The sequence below is a fragment of the Danio aesculapii genome, chromosome 13, assembly GCF_903798145.1.
Source record: "Danio aesculapii chromosome 13, fDanAes4.1, whole genome shotgun sequence".
Taxonomy (NCBI): Eukaryota; Metazoa; Chordata; class Actinopteri; order Cypriniformes; family Danionidae; genus Danio; species Danio aesculapii.
In genome coordinates this window covers 50,510,225-50,522,949 of record NC_079447.1, presented here as the reverse complement: position 1 = coordinate 50,522,949, position 12,725 = coordinate 50,510,225, and the positions used below count along the sequence as shown (strand labels likewise).

The 12,725-nt window shown below is 35.3% G+C and overlaps 1 protein-coding gene across 1 annotated transcript in view; it reads right to left on the bottom strand.

The window, feature by feature from the left end:
* Nucleotides 1-3,207: 3,207 nt before the first annotated feature.
* pkdcca (protein kinase domain containing, cytoplasmic a) overlaps nt 3,208-12,725 on the bottom strand; it is a 49,583-nt gene continuing 40,065 nt past the window's right edge. The window contains exons 6-7 of the mRNA XM_056471054.1: nt 10,080-10,253; nt 3,208-6,246 (exon numbers count right to left, since the gene is read on the bottom strand). Coding sequence (XP_056327029.1) covers nt 6,152-6,246; nt 10,080-10,253 — 269 coding nt within the window. The 3' untranslated portion in view covers nt 3,208-6,151. The remainder of the gene's footprint in view (nt 6,247-10,079; nt 10,254-12,725) is intronic.

Genomic DNA, 12,725 nt, shown 5'->3' with positions numbered 1-12,725 from the left:
TTGTGACAACAATAATAGTTGTAATAACTCCCCAAAACTCTCCATCTTTCTGAATGAAATGCCTACTTAACTACATCCAATAAGCTCGCGGTAGAAAAAAACAAGCCACGCCTACCGTTTTCTCATTTAATATTCGGTTTCTCTAGAAACTGCGTCACAATACGAAAAAAGCAGCTTATATCAGGAAATCTCCAATTTATGCCACCTTTGCTCAAAACATTTGATTTTGAGGATAATCACAGTAAGCAAAGTGTGAGAAATCTGCTTTTTCAGCCAATCGTAAAGCACAGTTGTTAACAGCAAGTAAGTACACCCAAAACAGAGAATTTGATCATTAACTCACCCTCAGGCCATCCAAGGTGTAGGTGAACTTACTTCGGTTGTTCAGCAGAAACTGTGGTCTTTGGTGATTTCTATAATGCACGTCATAGACTGCCATTGCTCTGAAAGTAAAACATTAAATTTAAAAGATACAAGCAATACAAAATGAAACCCATCTTTTCCTGACAATATGCAGGAGGTAAAATTAGGCAAGAACATTCTTTGCAACATTATTAAATGCAATGCACAGTTGTATTAAACTCGGTCTCTTGCTTTCAGTTCAGTTTTACTACTATAATTATTTTCACCGATATAAAATTTAAATTTTAGATTTTAAAAATATTATTTACATAAAAGGTCAATAAAATTGCTAATTAAAATTGAAAAAGAAGTTATAGTTGTAAGAGGAGTTTACACCCAACCATACAGCCAGACACTATTAGAACAATTTACACCAAATAAGTGTATTATTGCAGATTTCTAATGTGCAATGAGGTGTAAATACCTTATAATATTTTCCACTGAATATAAAAAGGCATCTAAATGAACAACACAATCTTGCTAATAAACTAGTTTTGTACCCATCCTTCAGTAGAACAAGCTATTGGTTTTGGTTGCACTTGCACTTCGTTAGCACAATGCTAAGGAACTTGGTGCAAGCTTAGTTTTAATCTTGGCTAGACTTTTTTTCCCCCTAAACAAATAGTCTGACTGTTTTATGGTGAACATGCAATATTAGTAGTATTCCAGCAAACAAAGACTTGGTAAGGTTGGCGTTTCACTAAACCAATTTGAAGGAGAGCCGTCGTGTTTTGTTTTTGACGGCTGCCTCACAGCGCACCGTTGAAAAGTTGCCAAGTCCATTTATAGCAAGCGAAAATTATTACAAACCTGGGGCTTAAATGATTCAGTTTACGGGGTAAATAAAATTTCCAGGTGCGGATCGATCGTAATAGTTAGCTTTAAGCCTCATTTATTTACAAGATAACATTTCAAATGACTGTGTCTCAGCTTGTTCACATTTGTTTTTATAACAAGATCTGGCAACACGGTGTCTAATCGCACCTTTTTCTTGTTATAAATCCTGAAACGAGCTAAATATAGCATCAGTGGTGGAAGGAAAGTAAATCAAGTTCCCGATTAAAAGAAATGACCTGTTCTTTTATTAAATAGTTGATGATACACAATTATTTGATTAATAGTGTGTGTATCCTTAAATACTCAAACCAAAAAGTTCTTACTGTAAAACGTACTTACTTGTTCTTCGAATGTTTTTAACAGCAAAAACTGTGACAAAAAAACACCAAGGCTCTTTTCTTCATCGAGGAAAAAGAGCGGGACGGCCATATTACGGTTCCTCAGGGGAGGACAGAGCAGGTGATTTGTGTTAACAAACTGTTCAGCTGACGGATGTTTATTTGATTTCGCTCTCAGGATCTTCACAGGAAACTGGAACTGGAAATCCTATGCAGGTGTTTGTCCGAGACAACAAAACAGAAAGCACACGTTTCTCTCATATATGCACAAATGTATCCAAGTTATTTATTTTATTTGGCTTTCAGAAGGGTCTTTTTCCTGTAACCAAACTTGAAGTCTAGTCCAATCTGCTGCTTATTTTCTTTTGAGGTAAAGTTGGTTTTATATTCGTACATTCTGACTTTCTCCATCAATATAATTTCAGGAAAGTGTTCTAAATGGGGAAATCATACAGTGACTATCATAGTACAACATGTTCACAGTCCATTAAATAGTGCTAATGTTGTTTTGAAGACCTAATTACACACAATTTCAGACCAAATATTTAAAGTATAGCGTGGTATAAAATATATGGACTGTGTTACAAGTTCGAAAATGAATGAAAGTGCGAATATAAAACCAACTTTACCTCAATTTGTTCTCTAGGGTCCAGAGGAAAGTTATTTTTCAGTTCATTACTGTCTAACCTCTCGCATGTTCTTTTTAAAATATTTATCATACACTTATAATTTTCATATCTAAATACATTTCTGATTGTTATCAGTGTTGAAAACAGTAGTGCTGCTTCATATGAGGGTGGCATGGTGGCTCATTCATGGTGGTTAGCATTGTCGCCTCACAGCAAGAAGGTCTCTGGTTTGAATCCTGGCTGGGTCGGTTGGCGTTTCTGTGTGGAGTTTGCATGTTCTCCCCGTGCTCTTAAAATTCTTAAATCAAGAAGCATTTTCTAGACTAGTAAAAATATCGTTTGGTTTTGAGTAAGAAGTCAAAATTAGTTCAAACAGGCTAGATAATTAGCCAGTGGGGAAATCTGGTTTTCAGTCGGAAGTAATTTTATTTTATTTACCCTACTGGCAGATAATATAGCTTGATTTAAGGAAAAAAAAGTAAATTAAAGGGCACCTTTAGAGTTTGCATGTTCTCCCTGTGTTGGCGTGGGTCTCTTCTGGGTGCTCCGGTTTCCCCCACAGTCCAAAGACTGTGCTATGGTGAATTGAATGAACTAAAATTGGCTCTAGTGTGTGTGTGTGTGTGTGTGTGTGTGTGAATGCAAAAGTATATTGGTGTTTCCCAGTACTTGTTTGCAGCTGGAAGGGCATCTGCTGCGTAAGACATATGCTGGAATATTTAGCGGTTCATTCTGCTGATAAATAAGGCCCTAAGCCAAAGGAAAATGAACATTGAAGGAATTTTAACATGTTTTAATTGGTTTCATGTACTTATTGACTATATGCATTCATATTTTTTTATTTAAAAAATCATACTGATTTATATTTATATTTAAACTCATATGCAATATATAAAATAAAACTTGCATGATACAGCTTCTTTAATGGATACCACACAAAAATGACCAAGACACCTTTTTAAAGTCACATGACTTTATATTTCAATATAAAAATAGCACTCTCATATACAACACAATTCATTAAAAAATACACATAGATGTACATTTCAGTGCTTTCGCTGAAAGCAGAAACCTCTTCAACTCCTTCACCAGTCAAGTAATAGACATACATTTCCTTGGGAAACGTTATCACAGCACAAGGAGGTTGGCTGATAAACCACCACCAGACCAACCAAAACTGACCCCTCAACACATTCTCCCACTGAAAAATAATCAAACTAAACATGAAATAGAGGTTTAATCACAAGGACAAAGAATCATGATATGAATTTCCTGATTCGATCTTCAATCTTGACTTGAATGATGATTTCAGAACTTAAAGCAGGAGTTTTCATCCCTTAAACTATTAAATGACTTGTTTAGGCTGGTCTAGTTGAACATTTAGACATTGATTGCTAGAAAGATTTGTTTTACGTGAGCAAATATTTGAAAAGATTTCGAGAATCAAAGTGAATGCTTTTAAAAGCTCAACAAATAAACCCTGTTACACATGGTGAAAAAGTGCTGATAAAAGAGAGTTCGGTGTGGGCAAAGAGAATGAAAGAGACATTGACAGGAGATCTCATTGAACACACACGTGTTGTCATGACAAGCACACTGCAAAAAATGTTTTCTTAGTCTTGTTTCTTAAAATTCTTAAATCAAGAAGCATTTTCTAGACTAGTAAAATTATTGTTTTGTTTTGAGTAATAAGAAGTCAAAATGAGTTCAAACAAGCTAGATCAGAGGTCACCAATCTCGGTCCTGGAGGGCCGGTGTCCCTGCAGAGTTTAGCTCCAACTTGCCTTAAAACACCAACCTGGATGTTTCAAGTATACCTTGTAAGACCTTAATTAGCTTGTTCAGGTGTCTTTGATTAGAGTTGGAGCTAAAATCTGTAGGGCACCGGCCCTCCAGGAACAAGTTTGGCGACCCATGAGCTAGATAATTAGCCAGTGGGGAAATCTAGTTTTCAGTTGGAAGTAATTTGATTTTATTTACCCTACTGGCAGATAATACAGCTTGATTTAAAGAAAAAAAAGTCACTTAAAGGGCACCTATGATGAAAAATCAACTTTTAAAAGCTGCTTGGACAGAACTGTGTGTAGGTATAGTGTGTCTACAGTCATATTGAAGTGATAGAAACACAATACATCTTTTTTTAATAATTCCTGATGTTATAATAGGTTCCAAATCCCAGTTATTTTGAGGCCCACTACAATATGATGTAAGAGTGCGGTTTTCCCCGCCCACCGAATTGATTGACAGCCACGTATTAACATGCTTCCATAGTAACACGTATAAACATGTCCACAGAACAGGATTTGCAAGGAAACTGGGATTTAAAGATCTGTTCAGCTCTCTGTGATCAGCTGCACCTCAAGAATGAGTTTTACAAGTGTAAAATATTTTTATAACATTTGTAATAAAGAAAAGACAGTAGGGGAGAGCTGGGCACAGAGTAACGCTTTTTGGTTTTGGTCAAATAATAAACAAAGTATTGGGGTTAGACAAATCATTTGTTTTTTACTATCAAAACACAAGCCTCCTACAAATGAGCACTGAAAATATGATCGCCGGACCTATGGTTTCTGTGCAAGTGTTGCCAAAAGTGCCAGGTGTAAAAATTTTTTTATTTATTCCACCTGCGGGGCAAGTTGTAACAGAGGGTTAGTTGTAACACATGCTTAAAAAGGCAGACTACACATAGTTAATTTAAATTTAGTTTACTTTAAATTACGCTATATTTTCTCTTCTCAATTAATTTTTTATTCTACATAGCACAGTATGTTTATTTATTTATTGGGTAAACACATTTGGATTTATTTGGATTATTATCCATTATTATGCAATGCATTTACTTGTAGTATTAGTCATAAAATATTTTTTGTCTATCAAAAAAAAATCATTTTATTTAAAAAGTTCTCAACATCACACTCAAAATTAAAAAATTAATGTTAGTTTAATTGGTGTTTAACATTGTGTGGCTTATTCTTAACACCCTGTTACAACTAGCCCCGCTGTGTCGTGTTTTTTTTTTAAACTCAGCTGGCAGTCACTGTGTGTTTTTTAACATCTTTCAAAATGGTTTAATCTTTTATCCTAGAAGACGGTTATCCAGGCTAATCTCACGAGAAAACGTAAGTATTTTACGTTGTGTCAGTTTAGTGGCTAATTTGTAGAATTTGTACGAGTTCAGTCGTACGAAATTGTACGATTTTAAAAAGGAGGCGTGGCACCTAACCCCACCCCTAAACCCAACCGTCATTGGGGGATGAGCAAATCGTACGAAAATGTACGAATTAGATCGTACAAATTCATACGAATTAGCCACTAAATCAAAAAGTTACGAATTGCCGTGAGATTGTGTTGGGTGATCACAGCAATATAAGATTTCATGTTCATACTTTCACTGATTTTTTAAAAATAAAAAAACATTGACTATAATAATAAATACTTTTATGCTGTAAAAATGGTTTCTCCTATGTTTCTCATCCAAATTTCGCGAACTTTTTAATTATTGGCAGGAAGACATCTGCCGACACTGTGGTGAAAACCTCTGAAGCATGCCACGGTTAACCCTGAGCAAATACCTTAAAACTCTGTTACATTTAACCCTTCGTTACTTTGTGTCCCGCGCTCCCCTACTCACTAACAGTGTTGAGGGTAAGTTTACTTGTGCTCTTTCATTTTGAATATAAAGACAAAACAATATCTTTTACTTGTCCAGGGAATTCTTCTTGATTTTTAGATATTTGAACCAAAAACACAACAAACACTGCCTTTATTTGCAGTGCGCAAACAGCCTCTCTGCGTCTCTGCCAGACACACAAACACATTCCCTGTTCTTGCTTCCTGAATGCTGATAGTCCTCCCCAAATCCTGCGCTTCAGAATAGTTGGCGTCCAGGAAGAAGAAGAGCATCAGAAGATCTGGATAACGTGTGACCACTGTTTTGTCTCTCTCTCAGCTCTCAGTTTGCCCCAGCCGCACGTATGAGAGTTTACCTGGAGCCGCGCTCAAGCTGGAAGCACCGGTTTTAAAGAGCACCAACTGATGACCTGCAGACAAAAAAAGCAGCGGTGAGAGAAAATACACACAGTTCCTGCTGCAAAACAAACAGGATGTGGGAAACAGGAAGTGGGAGGAAGAGAAATAATGTGGTCCTGCTCCATCAAAGTCACAATTACCATGTTCAGCAAATTAGTTGTGTGTAAAAATCTGCAGAGAATTTGTATATTGGAGCTTTTTCACAAGACTGCTATGAAAGTGTCATCATAAACTTAATCCTTGAATGTTTTTAATATGTTGATTTTTAAAAACAATTATGTATATCAGGGCTCGAAATGAACTTTTTTACTTGGTAGCACCGGTGCTCCCAACTTCAAATATTAAGGATGGACATCTATAATATTTGTAAAAAAATGAAGCTGACTACTGATTTTGCCCATTGCTGGATATTCAATGCTTGAAGTTTCTGCCAACCCAACTCTACACCATAACTTTTCAATCCAGATGGAGGGGGCAACCATTACTGCATCCAAAATGGTAAAAAGCCTTGGAGTAACGATTGATGACCAACTAAACTTCTCTGACCACATTTCTAGAACTGCTCGATCTTGTAGATTCACACTCTATAACATCAGACAGGTCGGACCCTTCCTATCTGAACATACAGCTCAACTCATTGTTCAAGCTCTTGTTCTCTCCAAACTGGACTATTGCAACTCTCTACTAGCCGGGCTTCCAGCTAACTCTATCAAACCTCTTCAGCTGCTTTAGAACGCAGCAGCACGAGTGGTCTTTGATGAACCCAAAAGAGCACATGTCACTCCGCTACTCACCCGTTTGCACTGGCTGCCAGTTTCTGCTCGCATCAAATTTAAAGCTCTGATGTTTGCTTACAAAGCGACCTCTGGCTTTGCTCCTTCTTATCTGCTCTCACTTCTGCAGATATATGTGCCCTCCAGAAACTTGCGTTCTGTGAATGAACGTCGCCTCGTGGTTCCATCCCTAAGAGGGAAGAAATCACTTTCCCGAACTCTCACATTCAATCTGCCCAGTTGGTGGAATGAACTCCCTAACTGCATCAGAACAGCAGAGTCACTTGCTGTCTTTAAGAAACGACTAAAAACTCAACTATTTAGTCTCCACTTTCCTTCCTAATCTGCAACTGCCTCTCTGGCTATACCACTAACTGTACTCTCTCTCTCTCAAAAAAAAAAAAAAAAACTTACATTACTAATGCTTTGCTTCTTAGACTTTACACACCTGAAACTTGTCTATAGCTCTTGTTCACTGCTGCTCTTAAAGTTGTGTAAATTGCTTCCTTGTCCTCAATTGTAAGTCGCTTTGGATAAAAGCGTCTGCTAAATGACTAAATGTAAATGTAAAATGTAAATTCTGAGAACATAACTGGTTGCTGAAGAACTACTGAGAGATTTCAGCTGCTGTCTGGGCTTTCACAGCCATTCTACGCCTCCCTATCTTTATGTGTTCAATACTTTTTCCATGCGTCATTTCATTACGCGTAACTTAATTTGTGAAGTAATTGGATATGTTTTCTTTGCATATATGGATTTGCTTGGTTGTTACCAACATCTGGTAAAAATTTCAAGTCAACGGCACCTTTAAAAATAGGTTTTCTGAGAAAAACGGTGACGTGTTCAATACTTATTTTCCCCGTTGTACCTGGAGTGATGTATTTTACATTTCACAAAAACATAGGCATAGGCACATATCTTTTTTTTGTGTCTGGTGCAGGTTTTCACTTAAAGCGCTGGTCTACATGTGGTCACGAGTGTTGATGAGAGAAGAGAGAGGAATGAGAGCGGGCTGTGAGAAGCAGACGGTCATGGCAATTATAGCACTCATCGGGACATTTATTACTAGCCAGAGGACATACATTCACACAGATAAATACACACTTTATAAGATCACTACAGCACACTACAGTGGCTCTGCTCCAAATCTTGCTGTCTACATAGGCAGCTGTCTCTACGGCATACTTACTGAAACAATCTGCATGCAGGCAACATACAGACTTGATTTGTAAGGAAGTTTGATGTTAGCTGATGTTGATAAGCTTGTGCTCATTCATTCATTCATTTTCCTTCGGCTTAGTCCCTTATTTCTCAGGGGTCGCCACAGCAGAATGAACCGCCATTCATTCATTCATTTTCCTTCGGCTTAGTCCCTTATTTCTCAGGGGTCGCCACAGCAGAATGAACCGCCATTCATTCATTCATACATTTTCCTTCGGCTTAGTCCCTTATTTCTCAGGGGTCGCCACGGCAGAATGAACCGCCATTCATTCATTCATTTTCCTTCGGCTTAGTCCCTTATTTCTCAGGGGTCGCCACAGCAGAATGAACCGCCATTCATTCATTCATTTTCCTTCGGCTTAGTCCCTTATTTCTCAGGGGTCGCCACAGCAGAATGAACCGCCATTCATTCATTCATTTTCCTTCGGCTTAGTCCCTTATTTCTCAGGGGTCGCCACAGCAGAATGAACCGCCATTCATTCATTCATTTTCCTTCGGCTTAGTCCCTTATTTCTCAGGGGTCGCCACAGCAGAATGAACCGCCATTCATTCATTCATTTTCCTTCGGCTTAGTCCCTTATTTCTCAGGGGTCGCCACAGCAGAATGAACCGCCATTCATTCATTCATACATTTTCCTTCGGCTTAGTCCCTTATTTCTCAGGGGTCGCCACAGCAGAATGAACCGCCATTCATTCATTCATTTTCCTTCGGCTTAGTCCCTTATTTCTCAGGGGTCGCCACAGCAGAATGAACCGCCATTCATTCATTCATTTTCCTTCGGCTTAGTCCCTTATTTCTCAGGGGTCGCCACAGCAGAATGAACCGCCATTCATTCATTCATTTTCCTTCGGCTTAGTCCCTTATTTCTCAGGGGTCGCCACAGCAGAATGAACCGCCATTCATTCATTCATTTTCCTTCGGCTTAGTCCCTTATTTCTCAGGGGTCGCCACAGCAGAATGAACCGCCATTCATTCATTCATTTTCCTTCGGCTTAGTCCCTTATTTCTCAGGGGTCGCCACAGCAGAATGAACCGCCATTCATTCATTCATACATTTTCCTTTGGCTTAGTCCCTTATTTCTCAGGGGTCGCCACAGCAGAATGAACCGCCATTCATTCATTCATTTTCCTTCGGCTTAGTCCCTTATTTCTCAGGGGTCGCCACAGCAGAATGAACCGCCATTCATTCATTCATTTTCCTTCGGCTTAGTCCCTTATTTCTCAGGGGTCGCCACAGCAGAATGAACCGCCATTCATTCATTCATTTTCCTTCGGCTTAGTCCCTTATTTCTCAGGGGTCGCCACAGCAGAATGAACCGCCATTCATTCATTCATTTTCCTTCGGCTTAGTCCCTTATTACTCAGGGGTCACCACAGCAGAATGAACCGCCATTCATTCATTCATTTTCCTTCGACTTAGTCCCTTATTTCTCAGGGGTCGCCACAGCAGAATGAACCGCCATTCATTCATTCATTTTCCTTCGGCTTAGTCCCTTATTTCTCAGGGGTCGCCACAGCAGAATGAACCGCCATTCATTCATTCATTTTCCTTCGGCTTAGTCCCTTATTTCTCAGGGGTCGCCACAGCAGAATGAACCGCCATTCATTCATTCATTCATTCATTCATTCATTCATTCATTTTCGTTTTTGAATATTAAAAACTGTCAAGGTTTTAAGTTGCTGATTGATGATAGTTAAATGCATCATAACACTCTTATGAAAAGGTCAATAAGGTCAATACTGGGGCCTTTAGTTTCAATTGTTTTTATTTGTCAAGTAGTTTAACTGCTTTAAAGTCCAAGACCACCTGCTTGCACATTAAACATCAAACAGGTTATTAAGATATTACCTGTCCATGTGGTGTGATTGGTCATGACGAAGGCCCGGCACTGTACGTGACTCTCACACACGTCAACGGCTTCATCCACGCTGTAGACCGACAGCAGGCATCCGTCATGCTGATATGACGGCCAGCAGCGGTAGTTCTCTGCTGATATTGAGGTGTCCAACACACGTTTATACTCTGTCAAAACACAAAACGAGAAATTACAGCCTGCAAAAGATGCTATTACAATTGAAAACACAAAAACTGAGAAAGGAGAAACACAAAACAGAAAATTAACAGATCACCAACATCCGCCTATACACTTTAAAAATGATTTTGTGTGTGTGTGTGTGTGTTTAAACACTGCAAGCAAAACATTGTCAATTTTAAGATTTTGGCTTTTTGATTTTTAATTTATGTAAGGAAAACATCCAAAATACACTTTCGTTGTTGTTGTTGACAGTTCAATTATAATTTTAAAGATCATTCCCACCCCAAAAAATTCCCTGCATTGAGTTATGGATAAATCCCCACTTCCGTAGAATTAGCATAGACCAAACTTCATAGTTTTATTTATATGTGTAATATGAGTTTTTTTTATTGTTATTTACAGAAGGATTCGCTCATATGTATTTACCTGAATGTTTTTAGGAATAATGGAGTTATAAGAGATACCCTAAATGCCTCCTGTAAAAATGTTAAAAAAGAAAAACACTATGCAAATGAGCACATATTTGACTAAATAATTTCGCATTCGCATATTTAGATCATGTAAAGAATGTTACGCTTAATTAATATTTAATTTAAATTTATTTGCATTTTATTGCGCTGCATTGTTACTGTTTTGAACGTCATTTGCAAGTAAATCTTTAATTAATTTTATTTGTTTAATAATCTTTTTATTTTATTGCATTTAATTATTTCTTTTGTATTTAATTAAGAATTTATTTTATTGCAGTGCATAACTAATGTTTTGAATGTCATTTGCAAGTAATTATTTATTCAATTTTATTTAAATGTACTTATTTAATCATTTTTATTGCATTTAAATAATGATTTTTTTTTCATTTTATTCCACTGAATTGCAAAATTTTTGAATGTCATTTGCAACTCTTTAATGAATTTTTATTTCATTTTATTGCATTTAATTAATGATTTTAGTTGGACTGCACTGCTAATGTTTTGAACGTCATTTGCAAGTAAATCTTTAATGAATTTTATTGTATTCGTTTTATAATCTTTTTATTTTATTGCATTTATGTAATCTATAGTTCTATAATCTGTAGTTATCTCTGCAGTGCATTACTAATGTTTTGAATGTCATTTGCAAGGAAATATTTATAGAATTTTATTTTGATGCACTTACTTATTGCATTTAATTAATGATTCATTTATTGCATTGCATTCAATTAATGGTTTTATTTTATTTAGCATTTAAATACACTGCATTGCTAATGTTTTAAACGTCATTTGCAAGTAAATCTTAATTGAATTTTATTTTATTTTATTGCATTTAATTGATGATTTTATTTTATTTTATTTATTTTCTAATGTTTTTGAATTGAATTGAATTGGATTTAATTAATGACTTATTTATTTTATTGCATTTAATTAATACTTTTATTTTATTGTGCATTTTATTACACTGCATTGCTAATGTTTTGAATGTCATTTGCAGATAAATCTTAAAGGAATTTTATTGCATTTGTTTAATAATCTTTTTATTTTATTTTATTATATTACATTTAATTAATGATTTTATTTCATTTAGCATCTTATTACACCACATTGCTAATGTTTTGAATCTCATTTTTAAGTAAATCTTTATTGAATTTAATTGGAGTAAATTAATGATTTATTTATTGTTTGCATTTAATTATTAAATTATTTTTTTTATTGCAGTGCATTGCTAAAGTTTTGATTGTCATTTGCTAGTAACTCTTTGGTGAATTTAGTTTTGTTGCATTTAATTAACATTTTATTTTATTGAATTAAATTAATTATTTATTTTATTTTATTGCATTTAATTAACGATTTATTTTATTTTATTGTATGGCAATTAATTAAAACTTTTATTTTAGTTAGCATTTTATTACACTGCATTGCTAATGTTTTGAATGTCTTTTGCAAGTAAATATTTAATGAATTTTATTTTATTTTATTACATTTAATTAACAATTTATTTTAATTTATCGTATGGCATTTAATTAATTATTTTATTTATTTAGCCATTTGTCGCACTGCATTGCATGTTTTAAATTTCATTTGCAAGTAAATCTTTATTGAATCTTTTTGCATTTGTTTAATAATCTTTTTATTTTATTGTGTTTAATTAATTATTTTTATTTAATTAAGGATTTATTTTATTGCATTGGATTTTAATGCATTTAATTGGTTATTTATTTTATTTATTGCATTAAATTAATGTTTATTTTGATTGCATTGCATTTAATTAATTCATATTTAATTTAATTTAATTTAATTTAATTTAATTTAATTTAATTTAATTTAATTTAATTTTATTTTATTTTATTTTATTTTATTTTATTTTATTTTATTTTATTTTATTTTATTTTTGAATGTCATTTGCTTATAAATCATCCTTCATGTTTGGGGCTTTCTGGTCGAGCTGACACACACACAGCTCAATAAATCAAATGCATAACAACT